Source organism: Raphanus sativus, chromosome 3 (assembly GCF_000801105.2).
Source record: "Raphanus sativus cultivar WK10039 chromosome 3, ASM80110v3, whole genome shotgun sequence".
In the NCBI taxonomy this organism is placed as follows: domain Eukaryota; kingdom Viridiplantae; phylum Streptophyta; class Magnoliopsida; order Brassicales; family Brassicaceae; genus Raphanus; species Raphanus sativus.
The window spans coordinates 16,442,567-16,455,408 of record NC_079513.1 but is presented as its reverse complement, the minus strand read 5'-3'; the positions used below and the strand labels follow the sequence as shown (position 1 = coordinate 16,455,408).

Here is a 12,842-nt window from a genome sequence, read left to right as displayed (position 1 = left end):
CACTTAGAAACATTAATATAAGGGGTGAAAAAACGGTTCCTGAAAAAATAAAATTAAATTAAACAAACCAAAAACCAAATTCTAAGCCATGTTTCTAGTTAAGTAGAAAAACAAGAAGTCCAAAACTTTACTGATTCCAGTTCTATTGTATCTGACCAAACAAATCAAATGAACTTTTTTTTCCTTTTATATGTCAAATTACATATACACAACTGATACACATGCAATCAAAAGGCATAGAGTTGAAGTTTTTTTCGAACTATTAATTTGCTTGATAAATCAGCCACTTTTCGTTTCCTACACAAAACAGTAATTAACGCTGATAAAAACACTTTTATTTTTTACGCGTACTTAATTTTCAGATTGTAATTTTTTCAAAATTTTGATTTTACTTCAAATGAGATTTTATTTATGGTCGGAACTAATTTAATTTAAACTAATTCAAAATTTATTTTTAAAATAGTATTAGTCTCGGGATACAATTACATTCTCGCCTAACAGGCTAACTAGCAGAGCTCAGGTGTCTGGAATGGGCTTTACAAAGTCTGAAGGATTTGGCATATAAAGAGATTGTGGTGGGCTCTGACTCCTATGTACTAGTTGAAGCTGTGATGAATCCTGCTAAATGGCCTCAGTTCAGAGCCTTACTGCAGAAATCAATATGTTATGTGTTTCTTTGCATCAGTTGCTTTTGAAACAAAGTCAAGGTCGTCTAACAAGGTGGTGAGAGAGATTGCTAAAAATGTGCTCCGTAATGGTAGATTTCAGTCGTACCTAGCACTAGGAGGACCAGCCTGGCTCAATTTTTATTTATGCTCATAGATCTTATTTAGATTGAGGTAGTAGTGATAGTTGCGATCCTTTTTGTACCAAACCATATGGTTTTCTTATGATTCAATGAAGTCATAATGAAGTCGTTATAAAAAAAATAGTATTAGTTATTTTTTCCTCTTTTGATTTGGTTGAGTTATGTATGCAATATGAATCTATTTATATAGCCACTAAAAATAATCTAAACTATTAAAGGGAAAGTACAAATTGTATTTACTCCTTAAAGTTGCACAAATATTACAAATAAATGCCACTGGTGTTAAAACACTGTGTTTTATATTTAAATTGAACCGATCCTGAGATTATTTAACCGTTGTCTTAATTGTAAACCATAAAAATTGATTCAATTAATACAGAACCACCAGATGTCGTGGTGGCTAAGAAAGCTAGCGAATTATATTTTTAAAAATTCGATAATACCAAAATTGAAGAAGTTCAAAAACCAAAACTAATCATTTATTAATTACCTAAAAGATATTACCTACCAAAATAGCAATTATGCATAAGAATTAAGATATCAATCAACTCTATTCCTATATTTTCGCAAATCTTCTTAACAGTTATTATCAATCAGTGACCACAATATTTCTTTCTTTCTAAACATTCAAATCAAGATATCAATCAATCCGCAGATAAATTATTAATTACCATATCAATCAAATAACATAATATTTCTTTTTATTATAATCCTGCAAATCACGTTTTAAATCTATCAATTAAAGGCTATATTCTTCTGATTAAGCTAACTTTCTATTCGGAATACTATAAAATCGAAAAGTATATTCTGAATAATGCAAAATAATCAGAGCTACGAAAATATTCTGAATAGGAGTATAAAAAATGATATAATGTCGTTTGGAAACATATATATGAGTATATTAAGAAAATAATGAATTTATGTTATTAAAGAAACACAATACTTAAACTCTCTAATATATTTCAAATTAAAATAATAATTTAAAATTGATTGATATCAAAAATCAATTCAATATATATATATATTATATATATATATATATATATATATATATATTCAAAAAAAATTATTAAAATATTTTCCAACAACCATTATTAAAAATATTTTCTATATATATAAAAAATATAATACAAAGTCAAATTTCATATACAAATTTAAATTATATTTTTATTTTTATAATTAACATTAAATTTTTAAAAATATAATATATGTGATTATTTATATGATAGTGCATATAAAATACTATTATTTATATGTTTGTTTTGTTTTTAAAGAAAAAAATAGATTGTTAACTAGAGGTGGGCGTTCGATTACCTATTCAGATTCGGTTCGGGTCTGTTTTGGTTTTGGGGTTTCCGGGGTCAAAGATTTCAGTCTCATTCGGATATTTCTAAACTTTGGTTCGAATTCGACTCAGATCTTTCCGGGTTCGTTCGGGTTCGGATAACCCATTTTAATTATTTTCAAAATTCGTTATATACTTTAAATTTCTCAAAATCTATAAACAAAATAATATATTACATATAAATTTGAATAACATATGTCAGAATACCTAAACTTAACATATAAATTGGTTTGATTTAAATATTTGGATAGAAATCAATAATTATTTTAGGTACTTTTGGCATTTTAAGTATACTATAACTATTTTAGATATTTACATTTGACTATTTATATATATTTTAATTACTTAAACCAACATAAAACTACCATCATATATAATATGGATGTTTTTATATACATTAAATTTTTAAAAATAATATATATAAATATATAAATCTATTTCAAATACATTCGGGTATCCGAAATACTTCGGATCGGATTCAGTTTTCTGTAAATACTAAAATTTTGAATAATTTGGATATTTAATCAATTTTGGTTCGGGTTTGGTACTTCTTTTTGGATCGGGATCTGTTCGATTTTTTGGATTGCCCAACTTTAATTGACATGAAAAACAAATAGCAACAAAATTTATAAAAAAATACACCCGCACGGGTGTGCGGGTCAAAATCTAGTTTAGTTTAATACAGAACCGTTCGGTTAAATGTTCCGTTATTTAAATTGGTAGAGAGAGGAAGGTTTAACTACTTTAACTCAAAAACATTGCAAAACCCTAACAAAAATAAAAAAGTGCCTTTCTTCCTCCATTCCACTCTCTGAGACGGTGGGAAGACGACATGGACACGGAGATGGACCAAATCTACCAGATCGATGTCGGAAATCTTCTAGCTTTCAATCCCAATCACCGGTTCCCTTCTGCCCCGTCTTCAAGGTTCGTCCTTTTCTCTCCTTTCTCGTCTTGGCGGCGGCTCCTAATGCGATTATATAGTATCTTGATTTTAATTGATTTGAGGTGGATTCATATGCTTACTTGTTGTAATGTTATCTACAAGTGAAGTTCACATTTTTTTTCTTGTAAAGTTTGTTTCTTTTCTGCTGGTCTCCGACAGGAACATAATAACCCTGTTTCCATGTTTTGTCTTTATATCAATCCCCTGAAGCACGAGAGTGAGATATGTAGTCTTTATTATCATCCCAAATCAAAAGGGTTGTGTCTAGCTACTTGTTTCTGGCAATTTTTTCTCAGTGGTTTGTCTGTTAAGAGTTTCTGAACATCTTTCTCAGTTACAGTCTTCTGTTATTAGGGACCAATGCATACTGAGTTACTTGTTCTCTGTTGAGAGAGTTTTGATGTCTGTTTCTTGTAGTTGATGGTCTCCTTTTTCTCCAAATTTGTTTTTTAGAGAGGAGCTTGTGAAGGAATGCGTTACTGAGGGAACAAAACTTGTTCAGGCGATAGCTGATACTCTTTTCAACTTTCCTTCTACTGAAACTGTTGATGGTCCCCTTGTCCAGTTGCCTCCTCCTACTACCAAACTCCCTAGAGAGAAACATGTAAGATCTTTTTTTTTTTTATTATTCTTCTTCACTATCACCAATCACATGAGATACTATCAGCAATGGATGTTTTTATAGTTGTATGGTTTAGTAAGTTCGCAAAATTAATCAGCACATGTATATTTTGAAGGTCTGTTTGCATTTTGGTGTTCACTTGTACCTATAAGCATGCTAAACTTCTCATTTTTCTCTCTCTTCCAGCTTCCAATGCCCAAGCCTCCTACAAAGTGGGAAGAGTTTGCTCTTAAGAAAGGTAAAGCTGAGAAAGATAATTGGTTTTTATGATTTCAAAACTTGATTTTGTTCTGACTTGATTATGATGGGTTGATTTTTTCTATTGTTTCATGATAATAATGTGTTTTTTTCCTAATTGGTTTTTGGTTCTGTTTTTTAGGTATACAGAAGCGCAAGAAGGACAAGATTGTATACGACGAAACAACTGATCAGTTTAAGCGTCGCCATGGTTATGACCGTGTCAACGATGATAATGATATTCCCATTATTGAAGCAAAAGGCATCAGATGGTAACTCTTTGTGTTATAAAAAAACTTTCTTATCGTTTGCTTTCTTTAGTTTCTTAATGAAGCGTCTATGCAATTGTTGTGACAATTGTTCGTTTTTTTGGCTTTTAACTGCAGAACCAGGAGAAGATCCTTTTGCCAAGAGACTAGACGATAAAAAGAAGAGAGTTGGAAAGCAAGAAAAGAATCGACTACAGAACTTGAAGACAGCTGCAAAAGCTGGTGCTTTACCCAGGTAGATATATTAACAACTTCTTCGATTAGGCATTACAAGTTAGTTAAGCACCATTCACCACCTTGTTTCATGGTTTTTGAAAAACTGAAGATCCAAAATGGTTTTCTACTTGCAGCCATGTTCAGCTTGCTGTAACCGCATTGCCCATATCAGGCACCAAAACTCAGCCACAGAAAATTGGAAAGGATGCACTTGGAGATGTGGCAGGTTTAGCTGCTACTTCGACAGCTAGTGGTGGTAAATTCGATAAAAAGTTGCCTGGAGAAAAACCTCCTAAGAAGCAAGGCAAACACCACAAGGTACTTTCTTCTACCTTCTCTTTTAGTCAAATTCTGTCTGATGATTTTTTTTTTCTTTTTTTTTGCAGTATTTACCGGTTGTACCAAGGTATGGGGTGGTTGATGAGGAAAAAGAACAGACTAATAAAGTACTTGGCAAGTTATTATCTAAGCATTCACATGAGATCCTCAATGTTGGAAAGGTAAAAAACTGAAAAACTTGTAAAGCTCTTTGTTTGATATGTTTTGTATGTGAAATTCTTGTGTTGATCCGTTGAGTTGAATGTGATTTATAGGCAATAAACATGTACAATGACAAGAAGGAGAAAAAGAAGTCGGGAAGATCAGACAAGTTGAAAGCTAAGAAAGACATCACCAAGAAGAAGCCTTATGCCAACAAAGCTAATTGAAGAAGAGACTCTCTACCTTGTTTTATTTACTTCTTGCTTATCTCATAACAACAAAAGCATATTTACAAATTTTTTGTTTCGTATGGAGTAATCTATACTTCTGTTATATTTTAATGTTTTTAAACGCAAAGATCAAGAAGAGCAAATCTCTCTCAGTTTTCTTTCTTACCTTCAAAGAAGAGATGATCTGATCAGTAAGCATAACCTATAATAAAGAGATCAGATTAATTACAAAGAGCAAAAGGAATAACTGAAAACATCAATCATTAGTTAATAAGAGACAAAAGGAGGATCAATCATAGTTGTCTCCATTGTCAAGGCATAGCTTAGAGGTACCAAAGTAGCCTCTGGCTTCCAAGTCCAATGAGTTTCACACTTTCACTCCTACAAGTTAGCTTCTCGATAGCCAATTGATTTGAGGAAGATGAAGCAACCAGTGGGAATATTGGCCTAAACGAAACTAACAAGTTGAGTCGCTAACTCGTTAGTTGATTGATGATGACATTAATATAAAGAAATATACATTTTTAGATTCATGCATTCAGAAATCAAATTGTAAAGTTTTTCAGAAACCTTGTTACAACTCTAGAATTGGTGGATTGATTATTTGATTATTGAATTTTCTTGAATCTTGGATTATTGATTCATGAGCAACTAACCATATGACTGGAACGTTTGAATTTTTGGCTGATATTGGTGATATGGCTCCGGTTCTTATAAAACTTCCGGATGGAAGGTTCACTATGTCGACTAAGCAAGGACGAGGGAGATTGGGTCCTTCGCTGAGTCTGGAACAAGTTTTCTTTGTTGATGGATTGCAGTGCCATTTGATTTCTGTATCTCAGCTGACTCGGAACAGAGGTTGTGTTGCTCAGGTTACTGATAGACTTTGTATTCTTCAGGATCGCACTTCGAGGACACTGATTGGTGTGGGTGAGCAGGAGAATGGATTGTATTTTTTCTAGAGGAATGAAAATGGCAGCAGCCATGCAGAGTTCGGGTTCGCTCTCAGCTGATGTGTGGCATACTCGCCTTGGTCATCCCTCCTCTAAATCTTTGAAGTTGTTTCAGTTTTCTGATTTTAGAACCTTTGACTCAGAGAAGTGTGAGTTTAGATGTTTTAGTTTTTGTTATCTCATCTGATTTTAGTACCTTTGAAGTTGATTTTAGATGTTTTAGTTTTTGTTATCTCCTTTAACATAAGTTTTCCATTTTTTTCATTAATATATTTTATGTTAATATACATAAATCTGGAAATCATAATATTTTAAAAACTAATAATTTTTTTATTTGTCTACTTTATTAGATAATATATATTTTTATTAACAGGTTACATAGTATTTCAAGATATGTTTTGACTTTGTAATTTTTTCGTTTTTTTCTTTTAACATTTAATCTGGTTTTGCCATATTTTTATTGGTGGTTTTGAATTATATATAGCTTTTTTTTTGTTTATCCATTTTACTATAACAATTAATGTTTAAAGCAAGTTGTAAAATGTTAATTTTATTTATTTTACTTTAAGTTATATATAGAATATTAATTTCGTTTTAATATAGTTTTGGAATATTAATATTTTAGAAAACTTCTATTTTCTGTTTATATTTAATCTGATCTGTCATATTTTTCTAGTGGTTTTAAATTTTATGTAGCCTTTTTGATTTTTGATTTTCCATTTTGCTATAACGATCAAAGTTTTAAAACAATTTTTAAAATATTAATATTTATTTATTTTATTTTAAGCTATATATAGAATATTAAATTCGTTTTTAATATAATTTTGAAAATATTAATATTTTATAAAAATAAAAACTAATATAATTATGTGTCAAAATACAATTTATCGTTTTAAATCCTATGTGGACGCTCTCAATGACTTATAACCTCAACTTTTATATAGTATAGATATAGATTTAAAGATATATATATATATATATATATATATATATATTCATGGGATTATTTGCTGATAACCAAATTGACAATGGAAATTAAGAAAATGTCAGTGACTTTATATAAAGAAGAAACTAACATTTAGGACACAGTTGATCTGGTTATCTTGACTATTTCCCATTTATAGTTAGTTACCCGATGAACGTGTGACATATTTGATGACATAGCCGATAAAACATATGGACCAGAGTTACAGATAACCAATGCTTTTAAGTCACAATTGGATATGGTTTAACCGGATTAAAATTGGTTCAATAATGGTTTGTATATCTTCATACATAAATTTAAAAGTAGTATTAGCAAATATAATATACTAGGTGTTTTCCTGCATCATGTGCAGTAAGAAATTTTTCAAAATTTAATTTAAATATAAAAATAAAGTTTATTAAATATTATAGATTTTCTTATTTTAATTATTATTTAGTTATAGATTTCATTTAGTTAAATATTGAATTAAGATAAAAACAATTTTTGTAATATTGAAGAATATATATGTATATAATTAAATTATAATCTTAGATAGTATTTTCTATCTATTTATATTGGTTAAATATATTAAATCAATTTATATTTTTCACACATTAGATAAATTTGTATAAAAATAAAAATGATATAAAATTGTATAATTATCAAAATTTAAACTAAACAAACAATATTCATAAAACTTGTAGATATATAAGAAACTAATGATTTTACCTTTAGAAATCTTTTTTTTTTAATGTAGCAATTTCGAAAGCTTTAACAATCAAATTGTACAATTATAGAAAATAAAATAAAATACATTTAGAAATTTGTAATTTATATATGAAATAATATTTATTTTATAGAAGACATATGAGATATTACCATATTTAAAATTTTTTTACCAAAAATAAATTGATAGTATTTTCTATCTATTTATATTGGTTAAATATATTAAATCAATTTACATTTTTTCACAAATTAGATCAATTTGTATAAAACTAAAGAAATGATATGAAATTTTATAATTATCAAAAATTTAAAGTAAAAAATATTCATAAACTTTGTAGATATATAATTTTACGTTTAGAAATCTATTTTTTTAAAATGTAGCAATTTCGAAAGCTTTAATAATCAAATTGTATAATTATAGAAAATAAAATAAAAATAAATTTCAAAATTTGTAGTTTTATATATGAATATATTTATTTTATAGAAGACGTATGAGATATTACCATATTTAAAACAATTTACCAAAATAAATATCAATGTTAAATGTAATGTATGATTTATTACCATATCAAAAAGTTTACCAAAAATTTAATCAACAATAAATAGAATAATCCATTTATTCAAACTCACGTGAGAATCATATATTTTCCCTATTTATTTATTTCCTTTTTTGTTTATTTATTAATGGGAATTGTACAAAACAATGAGTGAAAAAGTAAAATTTACATCTCTACGAAATACTAAAGTCACCGACGTCACATTTTTAAATATGTAAATCAATAAGTGTGACATGGTAAGATCAGAGTCACAATTACCATAAATTAGTATGAATTGTGCCATGTCATATTTTTTACGTGTCATGTCATCGTTTATTTTGTGAAACTGATTCTGGAGAAGACATGTGGTAAAATCACTTCGCAAATAATATATAAGGGATAATTAAATATAAAGAAATATAAAACACAGTAAAATATAAAGTTAGGTTTTTTGTTTATATGGTTGGTTTATGGATTTTTGTTTTTTTTTATCAAATTCAGTAATTTTGAATTTGAATATAGCTACGTGAGTGATTCATGGTCAATCCAATTATTAGACTTAATCCGGCTATATGACTGATTCGTAGTCGAACATGATTCAACCATCGGGTCGTTCTTTTTAGCACTAGTATTTGCATATTCTTTTAGCTATACGGTGTGATTTTTTTTTTCGTGTTTGCCTCATTGTCTGAGTTTTTGTTATTATCTCTTATTTACCAGAATCGGTTGCTGTATCCATATTCACCGTAGTCGAGAGGCTTCCAAATATGAAGAAAATGATGGCTTTAGATGATATATGTGCAGATGAATAAGCAACAAATTGATAAGAAATCTATATTATTAAAATAGAAAGTCTAACTTTTTTCATGTGTGTTTTTCTTGTTTGGACTATCCTTTAAAAATTATTAAATTTGCATAGCTTAATTATAATATCTTTAATATCTTTATTTTTATTTGAAATACTAATACATATCTTAAATAACTGTCTAACAAAATTTTTGAAATATCTTTTATATATTTTTAAAATACATTTTCGAAATTAGTTAATTGAAATTTTAATCATCACAAAGTATAATTATAAACTAAATTTTGGGTTTAGTTTTGATTATAAGCAAAAATTACTAATTATATAAAATACTTTTAATAATATTGTAATGATAATAACCATTTTAAATTGATTCAATTTTCAAAATTAAATTTATAAATATGATAAATGATGTTTTTATAAAAGGATTATTCATATCTTTTTCTAATTTAAAAATCAAAATAAATTGATGGTATGTAGCACATAATTTATGACTTATTTAATATGTGATTTTGTTTTTTTTTTTAATTTTGACCACTTAAAAGTCAAACCTTGAAATGTTTTTACCATGTAAACAATTAATTTACACATTTCTTCACAGATGAAACTCATTTGATCTTTTCATATCGTATAAATAAGACTTTAATCTACTGTGTGTCCGTGTATTCTCCTGAGTTAAAAACCAATACAGTTTATTATTTAAACAGCTTATTAATCACTAAATACCAAATTCTCTATTATGTAGATTCAACTAAGTTTACTTTTCACATATATTTCAAATTTTAAATAAATTTATTTTATGTAAATCGGTATTGTTGCATGATAATGTTTTCAAAATATATTTGTTACAAAAATACAAAAATTATAAATTTTATAGTAATAATATTATAACCCACACAAATATTATTATAAATTTGATAACCTATAAGACAAAATTATATAATTTATTGATATATTTTTTTGCATAACCTAAAATATTTTAGTCAAAGAAAACATGCACGGTCGTACGGGTCAAAATCTAGTTTTTTATATTATATTTACTAAATAATTATCAGCAAAATTATTGTTAGGCTGTTAGCTGTTAGCAATGATAGATCTAATTATTAGACCCAATCCGGCTATATGACCTCTCGAACCTGATTCAACCATCGGGTCGTTCTTTTTCAAAACAATAGTATTTGCATATTTTTGTTAGCTGTACCGCGTGATTTTTTGTTGTACCTGCCTCATTGTCTTAGTTTTTGTTGTTACCTCTTATTTACCATATTCTGTCGTTGTGCCCATATTCATCGTTGTAAGGCCTCCAAATATGAAAAAATGATGGATTTAAATGATAAATGTGCAGATGAATAAGTCACAAATTGATAAGAAACTATGATTAAATCCGCCTTACGGGCGGGTACAAAAATATAAAAATAATTAAAATATATATAAATTGTTTTATTTATTTTTAGATAAAAATTAAATTACCTTTTATATATTTTTATGTCAAATTTGTGTATTTATTTTGAAAATCACAAATTTAGGTAAACATAGTCTATTTATTTTAAAAATCATAAAATATAAACTTTAGCTTCTAAAAATATTTTACTTCAATTATTTTTAGCAAATAAACATCTAACTAATAGTTGTAGCCTTAATCTAAATCTAATATTAAAGTTCAAAATTTTCCTTCACTTTATACACAATCACGCACACAAAAAAATGAAATGGTATTATCGTAAACTAAGCTTGTCATCATCTGTTTTTGTTGTGGAATATGTCGGCTTGAAAAAACCTTTTTTCCAAGAACAAACTCTTTTCTATTCTCTAACAAGTTTGCCTCTTGAATTTTTCCGCAAGTTCATGAGTGGCATAGGAGTTACCACATCCCTCCCCCTAAAGGAGAGAGCCTTGAGATGTGTGCTGAGAGAGCAGTGGCTTATTCTGAAGACAATGTATGATTCAACAAAAAGATTCATTTTCATTCTTTTGTTTGTTTTCTTTACTTGATGTAATAATCGTATATGCAGATTAAACCAGAGCGTATTAGGGAACAATGTGTTGATTGCTGCGCATGGGAACTCGTTGAGGTCTATCATCATGTATCTTGACAAGTTAACTTCTCAAGAGGTAAACCAAACCAAAACAGAATGAGTCTTCTTTACATTGTTTTTTTGCCGTTACTCTACATCTTCAAAGACAGAAAGTTCATGAGACGAGGAAGCCCTGTTGGTCCTACAAAAGCTGGTGTCTATGCTTATACTAAGGTACAAACAAACTAAACGTTTGTATTGTTTTTTAATCTCCATGGTTATGAGTGAGTTTGCTGATATAATGCTTCTTTGTTTCAGAGATTGGCACAATACAGACAGAAGCTTGATGAGTCTCTTCTTAACTAATATTTACTAAATAATTATTAACAAGTTTCCATGATTGCATTGAACGGTAAAAAAAATCAATTTTACATAATGTACTTTACTATATTATTAGATATGAGTCCGTTGCGTTGCAACGAGTTTAGTTTGATGTTTTAATTTAATAAAAGACATAAAATAATAAATCATTTTTATTATAGTTTTATGATTGTTTTTTGCATATATTTTGTGAGATTTATTTTATAGTTTGAGAATTACTATACAAAAGTTTAAGTTAATATATGTATTTTATAATCATGGTCTATAGATGAATTGCTATCAAATTTGTATTTAGATTAGAGAAAAAACTATAAACTTTCTTATTATAAAAGAAAAAAAATTGAAACTCAAATAACGTCAAACACTTTCTTATATAATAATTTAATGTTTTAATAAATAAGTTTTTAAAATTTTATTAGGATTTGTTGTAAAGGGAACACATTTTATTTTATAAATTTCATTTTTATTTACAGTTCAAAAATAAAAAAATACTATTAATTACTATTAAATACTCTTTTACTTATTTTTTGTTTAAGATGTAGAAAAGATAAATTAATGTTATATAAAATTTTACAATTTATCTTCTCTTTATAATTTCAAAAAAAAAAAATTGCTATCAAATAATTATTTCTAGTTCTAATAAATAATTTAAAACTTACTGTTTTTACAATTTATATCAATACTAATTTTACACTTCTTTTATTAACTGTATAATTTTTAGTATCATGTTCATCTTCAAATTATCTCTTAAAATATTATCAAATAATTGTTAACAATTCTCTTTTGGTTATGACTTAAAAATATATCTCTTTTGATTAATATTTTTAGAAAGGAAAACAACTATCAAATATTCTTTTACAGTTTTATTTGTCTAGGATTAAGAAAAAATATAATTACTATCAAATAATTATCTCCAGTTAATATTAACTATTTTTAAAAGTTGCCACCATTTTTAAAGATTGTAGCTTTTTCAATATCAAGTAATATGTTTTTTAACAATTATTTCTTGTTTAATTAATATTTTAATACCATATTTATCAATATTTTTTCAAAGTAAAATTACTATTAAGTCAAATTTTACAATTCTCTCTGGTCCAGATTTTTTTTTAAAAAAAAAACTTATTTGGTTAAGATTAAAAAGGAAAATACTTTATAAATATCTTTTATTTAGGATTTTAGGAAAAAAATTAATTTCACATAATGACATATTTTAATTGTTTTTACTGATATATGTCACAATCATATCAGGTGAAATATGTTTTCATTTTGGTTTATAATTTTTAACACAAAAATTATTAAAAGTAAAGTT

The 12,842-nt window shown here is 27.2% G+C and overlaps 1 protein-coding gene and 1 pseudogene across 1 annotated transcript; both read left to right on the top strand.

Annotated features, from left to right (window-relative positions):
- The first annotated feature begins 2,884 nt into the window (after positions 1–2,884).
- Positions 2,885–5,305, top strand: LOC108844446 (ribosome biogenesis regulatory protein homolog). The gene is given in 9 exon segments (XM_018617706.2): positions 2,885–3,080; positions 3,553–3,703; positions 3,908–3,959; positions 4,101–4,216; positions 4,218–4,230; positions 4,345–4,462; positions 4,578–4,761; positions 4,830–4,943; positions 5,037–5,305. Coding segments are annotated over 9 exon segments (957 nt in total). The 5' UTR covers positions 2,885–2,985; the 3' UTR covers positions 5,151–5,305.
- Positions 5,306–5,812: 507 nt separating this feature from the next.
- Positions 5,813–11,518, top strand: LOC130510031 (2,3-bisphosphoglycerate-dependent phosphoglycerate mutase 2-like; annotated as a pseudogene).
- The last annotated feature ends 1,324 nt before the right edge of the window (positions 11,519–12,842 follow it).